The following is a 13,265-nucleotide window of genomic DNA, read 5'->3' on the forward strand; positions in this document are numbered from 1 at the left end:
ATCAGTGAATCTCGAACTGAGCCATACAAAGGTATTTTAATTTGAACGAACAGAATTTTTACTTAAACTGATTAGAAATTAATTCTATTGAATAACAAATTAAGTCATTTAAATGATGAAAATTCGACAAATATGGCGTACCATACTGTGCCAACACTACGGTAACCACAGACTGTAGAAAGAATGGCGGTAACGCGATCAAAAATAGAAATGATTTGATTGTTTTATGGGTCCACTGAGAGTTACCCGGAAGTCAGACGTCGACGTTTTTTACGTCACTTTCCCAACAGCGCGAAAACTGTTCCTTCACTTCTCTGCTGTAACATCACTACAACTCTAAAGTGAGTTAAATTATTTGCAGTGATAGCCCTGGAGAATATTTACTACGAACTGTAACCCTCCTTGCTTCACTTTGAAGCGAAGTTTTGTGCGCGACAGGAACTATTTCACTTTTAAACACTACATCGTCACATGCTGCTAAACTTACGTTTAAGCTAGCTTGATGAATCGAGTCAGTAGTAAACTGCTGTATGTGTTAAATTAGCTAAAGGACAGTTTAATCACACCCCCATACCTAGCCTGTTGTACCAGAACAAGAGAAAGCATTTGGATTGGTTTGCATGATTGTACCGTTTCTGAAAATGACAGCTTGTTAGTTTGGAGTTGTGAAAGGAAGCACAAAGCTTTTGTTTACATTTACAGTTTATCACATCTAGACACGAACTGCTATGTTTAATCATGAGCTCGGACATACTTATTTGGACGATATAGTAGGAGCATCTGTGTGTAAACTGAAATGTGTGAGAGAGCTTTGTTTGAAAGGTCTACTAAGTTGGAGCACTCTGCTAGTTTGTTCCACATGTGCACAGTTCACTGAAGTGGTTTGCTGCTCTCCGTGTTTAGCTTAGACTCAATGGACAGGATATGAAAGTCTTAACCATCATAATGACGCCGTGTCAGTTCTGCTACTTTCTGCTAATCCATGTATCATCTGAAAGCAAAACTTCAGCCAACTGTAAGAGAGTCATACAGAGAAAAGCACCACCATAGAAAAGCAGCTAAACTCATGCTGTTCATTTTTGTGATCCCTCTGCAAAAGTTGTTAAAAATGTGTCATCCAATGCATTATACCCAGGCCCCTTTAGCCACACTTGTTGATGTAGATTGCTAGCTTCAAAGGGCATCTAACAGCAATTTAGAAACCAAAGTCTAGATAACCTGATATCACTGTAGCTATTGCAACATTTTAATAAAGCATTGTGGTTTACAAGTAAAATCTCAAAAGTTGCTTTCCTTGAGCCCTTGTCACAGTGAATACTATCACACATTTTATCTGTTTTCAACAGCGCTGCTGATTTAAGTCATGTCTTCATTCTTTCTCTCTCTGTCTTGCAGCCTTTGTCTTTAAGCCAGCAACAATGTCTAAAATAGACAAGATGAGCATCCTTGGGGTGAGGAGCTTTGGGATTGAGGACAAAGACAAACAAGTGATCTCTTTCTTCTCTCCTCTGACTGTATTGGTTGGGCCAAACGGAGCAGGAAAAACGGTATGAGAACATATTTTGAGAGCAGAAGTTGACTGTGAAGCGTGAACTGTTAGTCAGTGAGATTGAGCTTGATGGTCTGAAAATTTCTGAAAGATTTCTATAAAAAAAAGATTTATCATATGATTATTTCCTTTAAATTTACAGACTATTATAGAGTGTCTAAAATATGCAACATCAGGAGAACTTCCCCCTGGAGCTAAAGGAGCTGCCTTTGTCCATGATCCAAAGGTGAGCTCGCACTCTTGTGTTGGTTAGTCACTGCAGCTGGCTTAAATTTGTTTTGCCATCTTAATTGCTGGTTTAAGTGAATGTTATAATTGCCACAAGTCAAAATGAATCTATTTCTTAATCTGCTAATTTCAATGTATCAGTGTTAATCTTTGTTCCAAGGACAGATTATAAATTGAGTTAATGGTTTGCTACCCCAAAGGATCTAGGTTTAATGGGTCTTTTCAATAGTCTTTGCCCTTTTGTCTGCTTTGCTGAATGGCAAATTCATTCCAAAATTGTAGGTTTTTTAAGCCCAACTGAATAAAAAAAACACAAATCAAAGCAGAGTTCCAATGCACATTTAAAGTCCAATTTAAGTCAATCCAGCCAAGTATTTTATAAAGGTTTCTTTTTACCTACTGGTCCTTGTAGTATTTTCACAACATATTGACTGTTATGGAATGACAAACTGTTTTTACCCATTATAACCTACTTTCATATATCCACTAAAACCTCATTATAAGATGCTGTGTCCCTGTTGGTCCACGTGAAGTCTGTGTATTCCCTCTGAATTTAGGATGCCCATGAGACAGATGTGCGAGCACAGATTCGTCTCTTATTTACTGACGTGAACGGAGAGAAGGTGACGATCCAGCGCTCCATGTCTTGCACTCAAAAGGCTAAAAACTACACCTTTAAAAGTTTGGAGCAGGTCATTACCAGAATGAAGTAAGCCTTAGTTTTTAATTGTTTTACTCATGTTTTTTTCATCTTAAAAAAAAAAAAAAAAAACTTCTTTTTGTATTTATGCTAATGTTACATGACCCTCTTCTTTGCATACGACCTCCTTTGATGTTCATCCAGGGGCAGTGAGAGGGTGAGCTTGTCATCAAAGTGTGGTGAACTAGACCGGGAGATGATCTCCTCTCTGGGTGTATCAAAGCCTGTCTTGAATCACGTCATCTTCTGTCACCAAGAAGAGTCGAACTGGCCACTTAGCGAGGGCAAAGCGCTCAAAGAAAAGTTTGACTCCATCTTTGCTGCAACAAAGTAAAGCATACATAATCTTCAATATTTGTTTTATAATAGTGACTAAATAAATACCTCTGAACTAGGAAAAAAAATAAAAATCAGAATCCAACATTCTTATATTTCTTTTAGAGAGACGAAACTCAGAACTGCCATTTCCTCCTCCCAGGTATATCAAAGCTCTGGAGACGATGCGCCAGCTGCGTCTCAAACAGAGTCAGACAGTCAAAGAGTGTCAGGTGGAGCTGCGCTACCTGAAGCAGAACAAGGAGAAAGCCCAGCAGATCAGAGAGATCATAGCCACCAAGGAGGCTCAGCTGATGTCCTCTAAAGACAGCATCCAGCAGATAGAGAACCAGATCGATCCACTGGAGGTTTGTTAATCTGTTTTGTTTGTAGTTTGAGAATTATGTTTTTTCTGATATTTCTTTTTTATTTCATTTTACACAGCTTTGTTTTTCAGGAAAATAACATCTGATAAGCTTATTTCAATCTCAAATAAAATTGTGTGTGACAAAGCATCCAAGTTCATTTAAGCTGCCTTTATATTTTCTCAACTGTAAGATTACATCCACATAATTTATGTTTCCTTCTATTGGTCTGACCAAAAAAATGCTTTTAGGAATTGTTTGTTTTTAGGAAGATTGTTTTGGCAAAGTGTATTAAAATGATTTCAAAACTATATTTATTGAACTCTAAATGACTCTAATTTTTCAGTTTTTAAAGGAAATTGACACACTTTCATGCGATTCTTAAATTCTGAGACAGAAAAGCTAATATTGGCATTTCAATACAAATCATATTGACTCAGAAGTCTTTTAAGGTATGTCTGTCTTAACATAGCAACCTGGTATTTATTTATGAACTTATCAACAGATCTAATCAAGTAGTATGTTGATAAACATCAGGTTTCACCTATACAAGTATCACTTTCAGAAACTAAAATGTAAAAATTTGCATAATTATGTACTCTGTAGGGCTCTTTATGTTTCTGATTAATTTGTTTTCCTTTTTTTTTGCATTTGAGTGCCTCATACTGACAAAAACTAAAAGTAATTATAAAGTTTGTAAGCATTCTGTCAGACTCTATGCTTCTGATTAGATTTTGTTCTCATTTTTTAGATTAGACTGACTGATATTGACATGAAACTGGGGAAAGTGATGAAACTGGACAACGACATCAAGGCTTTAGACAGCAGAAAGAAACAGATGGAGGAGGACAACAAGGAGCTTGAGGAAAAAATGGAACAGGTAACTAAAACATACAATATATGTATATGAACACAAATAGATATATACAGGTTTTTATTTTTTGAAAATAAAAATGAAAACTCAAACATTTGAATAAGGACTTGGGCAGAAATGACAAAACTGGAATTAGTTAATAGATATGCAGTAATGAGTGCTGGCTGTAGCCCTTTGTATCTGGGAGTTTATATGTCTGGATAATATTCTAGCTTCTACTGGGAAAATGTCTGATGTTTTATTGTCCTACAAAGAAATAAAAACAAAGACTGCAGATGGTGAATATAGTTATTTAGTCAGTCATCATTAATTTATATCAGTACCGGTCTCTTTCAGATTGATAAATGTTTTTGGTGCATTTACCAAACAGGAGCCAGAAAAGGTTTTCATCTGATTGATTCTTCTCGGCTGTGTTGACTTTTTTAATGGCAACTATTTACTGTGTAGGTTCTCATTCATTCAGGTCATGGTTGTCCAATTCTTGTCAAAAGGGCAACTGGACATGGTAGTGGTTCTTAAAACAAGAACCTCAATCATGTCAATTTGCCAGTTTGACAAGAAATGGAGGATATTTGTCTGCTGCTGAAGATAAAATAATTTTTTCAGATTTGTGTTATCTCCTGGAAAATGAAACTTTGAACCCTGGCTGTTTTGATGTACTCCCTTAGCTTCAGAGCAAGTCTTAGTGTGAGCCGTGTTTTCTGCAGGTGTTTCAAGGTTCAGATGAGCAACTGCAGGACATTTACCAGAACCATCAGAGGACAGTAAGGGAGAAGGAGCGCAGGCTGACCGACTGCCAGAAGGAGCTGGAGAAGGCTGGCCGGGAGTGTCAGAGACTTAACAGAGTTAAAGCTGATCTCCTGGTAGAACAAGGTACACACACATACACTATCTGACTGTGAAGCAGAATCACTGTTACTATATTTAAGTATTTACCCCTGGAGAAGGTTTTCTGAAAATAGCATAAAATAAGAATGGCATTAATGATGCATAAAATGAAGATTACCATCAAATACGTATAGACAGTTCCTTTAGATTATAATTGCTGCTCTCTTTTTTTAAGGTCGTCTTCAACTTGAAGCTGACCGCCAAACTCAAAACATCAAGAACCGTGACACTCAGGTATGACTGAAAAATTAACCTTTAACAGCACATTTGATGGCTACTACAGTTTGCTGTGAAGAGAGTTAAAGTGACTTTGAAAATTGAGAGAATAGAATGTAGGGAGCTGACAAACTCTAATACACACTACTGACATGATCAGTTTTACAAATGATCTCATAATTGTCAAAATCAAGGCAAAAATATTTAATAAAAACTGAATATTATCACATGTATAAGGAATAAAACTAATGTTTTTTAATGTAAGGTTTCATTATAAGTTTGAAACCTGTTTGATTTATGTAATTCCTTCTCAGGTTCGCTCTCTGTCATCTTATCTGGAGATGGAGGGTTATGACCGTCCTCCCTTCACTTCTCTTCAACTTGAAAGCTTCAAGCGTAACGTCACACAGAGGCTGGAGCAGGAAAAAGACACAGCCACTCAGGTTCTGGTAAGAAAGTTTTGCTGATATTTAACTCCTTTTTCAGCACTCACATAAACCTGCCAAAACATTTTTTTGCAGCTCTTACCAACATGTGTTTCTGTGGCTTCGTATGTTGTAAAACTTTTTCAGTTTATTCTGTTTTCTTTAATATCACCTCTGATTTCTGTGGAAAGAGAAACTGTAGCACATATATCCACTATTATTGCTGCAACCCTGATTTTAAAAGCTGTTAAACAGCTGTGTTGTTGGTATTTTATTTCCCAAAAACAGTTTTCGCAAAATTCAGTCAGATCATGAATAATATGCGTGATATACTGCATATTTCACCACAGTGAGTGAATTGTTCTCTGATTATTCTGTCCACTCAGGCGGACCTGCAGGAAAAAGAGCAGGGTAAGCAGAACTCCATAGATGAAATGAGGGATAAGAAGACTGGCCTGGAGAGGACTGTGGAGCTTAAGAGAGACCTGCAGGGAAAGAAACAACAAGAACTGAGGAATGTGAGGGCAGAGCTACAGAGGCTGGAGGGATCATCCAGCCGACTGCAGGAGCTGGAGAACGAACTGGCCAAAGCGGTGAGCATGAATACAAAGTCTGGAGCTCACATTTTTTAGTAGGTGTGGTTGGTTTGTATAGAAGCATATTTACTGTCTGTTTTTGTCTACTTTTCTTAACTTAATCTTTTTTTGCCCCATCTTCCTTTTTATCCTCCTGAGACCTGAGCTTTTGTTTGGAATACATTTTTAGTTTCTCCCACTTGTTTAGGAAAAGTAGGACATAAAATTGAACAGAAAAATTGTCTTTGAACAGTAATTAGTTTTGACCATTTCTTGTGAGTCCTGTTTCTGCAGAAAGTAAAGCACTGGAGAGGTTTATGAACCATGTGCTTTGGCTGTGTGTCAGACAGTTGGTGAGTTGTTGGAAGTCTTTAGTCAGAAATGATATTACTGTCAGTTATTTTGATGACAGACAAAACAGCAACTTCATAAGATCAAGCATGAACAAAATTTCCACTAATAGTTCAAAATTTCCCCCAAAAAAGAGCCCACAAATTTCTTTAAACATTTCCTGAATGAGTGAAACTTTATTATAAAACCCAAACATTCTAATTAAAAACAAACAAAAGGATATGGGGTAAATGTCTTTGTATTAATGTTATTTTTTCAGAATTTAACATTTTTTGTACTGTTGAAAGCCAGACATTTAATTTGGGTGACTTGTGTTTCATTGTCTATTCCCCCAAATATCATGAGAATGATGGAAAATCCCCCAAATCATTTCTCTGAAATTTCCAGAAAAAAATTGAAAATTTCAAAGGATCCCCCCCATCAGATTCCCCCAAATGTAGAAATTTCCATGAAAATTTTAAAGAAATTTTGTAGAAATACATAACATTTACCAAATTATCCAAAACAGTTTCCAAACAAATTTCCCAAAACATGCATACACATTTTCCAAAGCCCTATAAAAATGCCAAACAATTTCAGATCAGAAAAATACTTTCAGTGCAACTCTCCACAGCACCCAAACAAGTTACCTGAAATTTCAGTGAAAATTAATGAAATTTTCATTGCAAACTCTCCCAACATTTCAAGTAAATTACTCAAGTTTCTATAGACATTCCAAACAATTATCTAAAAGATTCTAACAGCAATAATTATTAGTATGATGTAGGAAAACCTTAATATAATTTCCTCAAATGCACATGCAGGCATCTATAGGTTAAATTGCTAAGTTTGTAAGATACTTTGTAAGGATCAGTTGTGAAAGTAATTTTTCCGATGGATTATTTTCTCAGAGTACTAAGAAAAACATGACTGTGTTATTCTTTTACTTTGTTCTCATTTCCTTTGTAAGTATACCTATAAAACACTAAATTTATCGTGAAATGTAACAGAGAAAAAGCACACAAATACCTTTTGCTACTCTCTGATTGCATCAAGTTTGTAAGGCCGGCCACTCACTACAGGATTTTAAGCCTGATTTTGGCCAGGATTTGACTCCCCCGACAGTCATGGGGGCATATACCGACTGGAGCCTTGTCGCAAACGATTATTTGTCTGAATAGCCTGCATGTGTGTGGTGTCAACACGATTTTTTTTTTTTTTTTAAAGCTTTATTTTTGGCCTTTATTAGATAGGACAGTGGATAGAGTCAGAAATAGGGAAGAGAGCGGGGAGAGACATGCAGGAGATAGGGCCACAGGCCGGATTCGAACCCGGGTCGCCTGCGTACATGGCGCGCACCTCAACCACTCGACTACCGGCGTGCCCCAACATGAATCATTTACTGCTCCAGATCACGTCATAGACCCCCAGACCCTGAATTGTAAATATCAAACATGTTTGATATTTATGATTCTAGGTTGTAGTGCTGCTGACAGAGTACCCACAACAACCAATGAGAGCGAGCACACTGGTAGCGTCACCTGACGAATCATACGTACTTTCACCACTCACAACCATAAACACAACTGTACCTTAATTCCAGACAGGATTTCGTCCTGAGTCTTTCCCTTTTTTTATGATTGTTGCTGGACCTGTAACACCCGCCAGGACAGCTTGTTGTGGAGAGACAGCAAGACAGTATCGACAGACATCCATGTTTTTTTTTTTTTTTTTCTGAAGTCACGTGATCACGCGAGGTCGTAGGCAGGTCGGCAGGTGTGTGGTCTCTGGTGATCTGACAGTCTGGCTGAGCCGTCTAGTGTGTGTGTTCAGAGGATTAAAGATGAAAAATCTTTGGAAATTATCCTGAAGTCTGTGGTCTCTCATGGTTTTAAAATCGTTCAAGATTTAAAAAATCGTCTAGTGTGTGGCTGGCCTAAGTTTTTTTTTTTTTTCTTGTTTTTTCAGGAGCGTGAGTTACAGAGTGTGGTTCAAAACGCCAATGTAGAGGAGCTAAAGGCCGAAGTGGTTGAGCTTCAGAAGGAAAAATCTGAACTGGACCATGCACAGAGACAGCTGGACAAAGAGATGGAGATGCTCAACACACACACCACTGCACGGACACAGATGGACATGTTAAAAAAGGACAAGGTAACGTGTCACCTCTGTGCGTCTTACCTCTTGTTACCCATTTTGTCCGCCAGTCTTCTTATCACCATTTTTTTCTTGCTTGGCTCCACTCTCATCTTTCCTCTTTGATTTCTTCAGACTGAGAAGGAGGAGCAGGTTCGTAAGATCAAGTCTCGTCACAGCGAAGATCTGGTGTCACTGCTCGGTCACTTTCCTAACAAGAGAGAGCTGGAGGACTGGATCTATGCCAAGTCTAAAGAAATCAACAGTACTAGGGACAGACTTGCCAAAATCAAGTTAGTTCAATTGTTTATATCACACATAATGAAAATAATTGTTAACACATTTTCACTCTCCGTTGTACTGTAAAATAATTTGTCTAAATGTTCATGATTCTCAGTAAGGACCTGGCATCAAGTGAGCAGAATAAAAGCCACATTGCTGCTGAGGTACGGAAAAAGGAACAGCAGCTAGCAAACGACCAAGAAAAGTTCTTTAATGTGTGTGGCAGTCAGGATCTGGAGCAGGACCTGACCAAACTGCAAGAGGACCTGGAAAAAGTCTCCAAACAAAGAGGTAAACCTCCAAAATAGAAAATTTAGAAACTGACTGAAATGTGAGATATCCATCTGGCTGACATAGTTTTAGTACTGTAGCTTCTCAGTAGTGAAATGTATCCATAATAACGTGATAATTTTGTATTTTGTCTTCCTCAGCCATGTTGGCTGGAGCCACAGCAGTGTACACTCAGTTCATCAGCCAGCTGACGGAGGAGAGAGAGCCCTGCTGCCCTGTGTGTCAGCGGACATTCCTCTCCGAGTCGGATCTGCAGGAAGTCATCAGCGACATGCAGTCCAAGCTACGCCTGGTGCCAGACAAGCTGAAAAACACAGAGCAGGATCTGAAGAGGAAGGAGAGGAAGAGAGATGAGATGGTGGCTCTCAGACCTGTCAGGTACAGAGAGACTGTATCCCTATTTGTAAAGTTTAAAAAAATGTTTGAACTTCTTTTTCATCATTCATACTGCAACATTTTTGACATATGCAGAGTCCAGCACAACTACACCCCGAGAAACAGAGAAATGTACAGAATTAATCAGACACTGCCACAGGTTTCACCCACAAATGAAGGGTGCGTCCAGATTTCCTTTGATGGGTCCCCCTTGAAATTCTAACTGAACTAAGATTGGCTATTTCCTTTGCTGGAGGTGTGACTACGGTCAGGATCTATTTGGGCTGTGACGTGGCACGCTGTTAATAGTTTCCTTTCGTGTCAAAAGTAGCATATTTTCTAATAATCTAATAAACTTTTGCACATACATTCCATCAGAACATTGCGTAAAAGAGGAATAAGTTTATAAAAATTTGAAATCAAACTCCTGCACACTGTTTAACTTGCAACTAACTACTGAACAATGTTTTAATGCAGAAACACTGCTGATGAATGTATTTTTGCAAGTTGGACAGTGGGCAGGGGTTAGCTTGCAAATGTTTTAAGGACTTTATACATGACTAAGGACGAACATTTCTTCCTGAGTGCCTAAAGAATAAAGCACAAAGACTTTAATGTGCCGTTTAAAAGTAGTTATGATTCTAGAGATAGAAATGGCAAATCAACAGAAATCATTGGTGAGTGTGTAAAAACCACCCTTTTATGTGTCAGTGCTCCAGTTGGGTCCAAAACATTCAGACACAACCCTACTACCAGTACGTTTATTTTAATATCCTTTTGTTCTCGATAATTTTTTTTATTTTTTAAATTTTCACAATATGCACAAACCCTCCGGTACCAAAGTTGTCATATACATCCTACAGACAGGATTACAGGTGTCCGTGAGAAGTTATTAAAGTGATTAAAAGTTAAGTAAATCACCCACTTTTTCTGGAAGCCCTCAGTTTTGTAGCCCTTCGAGAGGCTTTTCTAGCGAGCCTGACTTTCTGGATTCGTTACTAATTAAGTCCACACTGCCAACTCTAACACTGGGGTCTTTTAATCCATTTAACAAACGTTTCTCCCACTTGCAGCTATTGATATCTGCCATATCGTCTATTTTGTGTCCCACAATGCCCTGTGATAGGCTGTGACAACCAATGGCAGGCTGTTCCTTCGTCGTGTCATGCTTTTTAAACTGCGCATGTCTTAACATTTTGATCATGTGAAGACAGCATGAGTAGCCCATAACAAAGAGAAAGAGGTAGAAAGCCTGTGAAGTGTTCCCCTGTGTCTCTGCAGACACAGGAACTGCTTTGAGTAATGGCACGGATAAAGCTAACACAAGGACATTTTTTTAAGTTTGTGAATACTTTGAAGACTTTTTGTCTCAGAATGATTTTTTTTTTCACTTCTTGGTCCCTAAGAAATGAGCTAAAAAGCTCCTAGTCATTTTTGTTTACTGTGTGCCCGACGTAAAAATCTTGGAGTTTTAATTTCCCTGTAGTTTTTTCTTTAGTCTTTATAGTCCAATAACTTTTTAAAAAATCAGTGGTCTTACTGCAGCGCCCATATTCTTAAAGTCCAGGTTTTCCTGATAAAAAGGCTGTTTAGAGCCTGACTGTACGCCACAAGGTTGATGATTACAAGATGGTTAAGACAGACAACTTAGGGCTCACAGGGTTTTCTATCAAAAGTTAAACCAATTACAGTGTTATAAGACTAGAAAGACAAAAACCCTTACATCTAACTAGCTGAAACACAGGGCTGTATGACTCACTAGCTTTATAAACAAAAGAAATGGCTTATTTTTACAATTGGATTTGGAAACAGGCTCATCAGACAAAAGTAAGAGAACGGGCATCAGGCTGGCACTGCAACAAGGAATTAGTCTTTTCATACGGCAGAGGGTAAAAAACACTCTTTAGAGAGGGCATGTTGTTCTGACAGGTGTGTTCAGGATTTTTCACCTCCTGTCGTGCCCATGAACAAGTTAAAACAGCGTCAGCATCAACAGTGAAACTTTACTATAGTTATGCACTGAAGGACATGAATTACCCATGACGCAGACTGAAAAAAAAATTGGAAAAACGGCAAACCAAATCTGTCAAAAACCATCCCTGATGTTTTATCTACCCTTAAAATCATAACACGGCTGACTGTAGACGCGCTTGTCACTCTAAAAATAGATCTTCAGCTTCAATCTGCTGTGTTCATTCAAGTGGCAAGGCATGTTGGGAAAGATGGATGAGCTCTTTCCAAACTACTGTGGCTGTGCATCACTTTATTGTAGTACTGAATTTTTACTTGTGAATATAAATATTTCCCATGAAAGGAACATGAAGGATTGAAGTTCAGAAAATCAATGATGCGTTTTTTAGTGTAGTTAAGAATTTATTTCAATTGTTCTCTCTGTAAATACATTCTGCCCAAAACTTGACATATTCCAACCACTTATTCAAACGAGTACAGTTCTTTTGTTTTGCACAAATTATAATTTTTTTTTGGTAACTCTGGATCAGTTCTCCTGATTTGATTAAATAAATATACACAGTTGGATTTTAGTTAATGAGCGGTAATGACTCAAAAATGTCTGTTGTATTGTAAAACTAAAACAAGGTTGTGTTGCATTTAGAGCATAAGAAACATCCCTTTCTTGAATAGAACAGAGCATGCGCTTTACAGCATTTTCTCCACTAGATGGAGCTATGCTCTCATGTGACAGATTTCTAACTGTTTAAAAAGCAGAGCTCTACTGTTGAGTGTTGTGAATTTGCAGCAACATCCTTGAATAAAAATAATGAATGTATTATATGAAAAATTTCAGCAGTTGGGATAAGATTCAAGGTAGCTGACCTTTTATTATGGAGTAAAAAGGCACCCAGAAGATATAAGTACTCAGTGTATTTTATTGTTGTTTCATTGAATTCATATCTGTGAGCATTTGTCTCTAAATCCTCTTTAACATCCACAATCTTGTAAACTACTTTAAAGTACCCAGTGTGCCTACTTTAAAGTGTAAATAACATTGTCTGTACAGTGTTTTTATAAATTAAGAGGTGTTGAGAGACTGCGTGAGCTCCTTGGTTATGTGGACTCCAAGGAATTTGATGTTGTCCACAATATCCACCTTTTTGACGTTTATCTTAAATGGTGTGTGTGGTCTTCCTTGATTCTCTAAAGTTCACCATGATCTCGCTGGGTTTTGAGTTCAGAACCAGGTTTTTTTCTGAGCGCCACTCAGCAAGATGTATGACCCCCCCCCTCTGTTGTGTGCCTCCTTGTTGTTTGTGATCAGTCCCACTATAGCAGCAAACTTTAATATAGTGTTGGAGGAGTGAATGGGGGTGCCGTCATGGGTGAACAGGACTGAACTGAGCACACAGCCCTGTGGCACACCTGTGTTCAGGGTGAGGGTGGAGTAGAAGTGGTCTCCTATTCCAATGCTTTGTCCAGGATCCATGATCAGAGTGATGAATGCACTCTATTCATTTAAATAGCACTGTACAGTTTTCTCTCTGGTAAACTGTGCACCACTAATGCTTCTAATCCTTTTTTACTGTTTTGAAGTACCAAAGTGAAGAGAAGTTGAGTCAGCTCTGTGAGTGAGCTTGAGACCTTGGAACTGGTTTAAATCACCATTTACTTATTTTGTTACTTTCCAACATTTTATTGACAGCTTTTAAAGAGAATCAGTTTAGTTTTAAGGGCATTCAGTTGCACTGCACATAGCTTCTATT

The 13,265-nt window shown here is 38.0% G+C and overlaps 1 protein-coding gene across 1 annotated transcript in view; it reads left to right on the forward strand.

Annotated features, from left to right (window-relative positions):
* The first annotated feature begins 259 nt into the window (after positions 1-259).
* The window catches only part of rad50 (RAD50 homolog, double strand break repair protein), a 36,876-nt gene continuing 23,870 nt past the window's right edge, over positions 260-13,265 (forward strand). Inside the window, exons 1-15 of the mRNA XM_041801651.1 lie at positions 260-341; positions 1,396-1,547; positions 1,692-1,775; positions 2,335-2,486; positions 2,622-2,807; positions 2,956-3,160; positions 3,909-4,037; positions 4,739-4,904; positions 5,095-5,153; positions 5,450-5,584; positions 5,947-6,153; positions 8,434-8,616; positions 8,734-8,891; positions 8,996-9,171; positions 9,312-9,549. Coding sequence (XP_041657585.1) covers positions 1,419-1,547; positions 1,692-1,775; positions 2,335-2,486; positions 2,622-2,807; positions 2,956-3,160; positions 3,909-4,037; positions 4,739-4,904; positions 5,095-5,153; positions 5,450-5,584; positions 5,947-6,153; positions 8,434-8,616; positions 8,734-8,891; positions 8,996-9,171; positions 9,312-9,549 — 2,207 coding nt within the window. The 5' untranslated portion in view covers positions 260-341; positions 1,396-1,418. The remainder of the gene's footprint in view (positions 342-1,395; positions 1,548-1,691; positions 1,776-2,334; positions 2,487-2,621; positions 2,808-2,955; positions 3,161-3,908; positions 4,038-4,738; positions 4,905-5,094; positions 5,154-5,449; positions 5,585-5,946; positions 6,154-8,433; positions 8,617-8,733; positions 8,892-8,995; positions 9,172-9,311; positions 9,550-13,265) is intronic.

This window comes from Cheilinus undulatus, linkage group 12 (genome assembly GCF_018320785.1).
Source record: "Cheilinus undulatus linkage group 12, ASM1832078v1, whole genome shotgun sequence".
In the NCBI taxonomy this organism is placed as follows: Eukaryota; Metazoa; Chordata; class Actinopteri; order Labriformes; family Labridae; genus Cheilinus; species Cheilinus undulatus.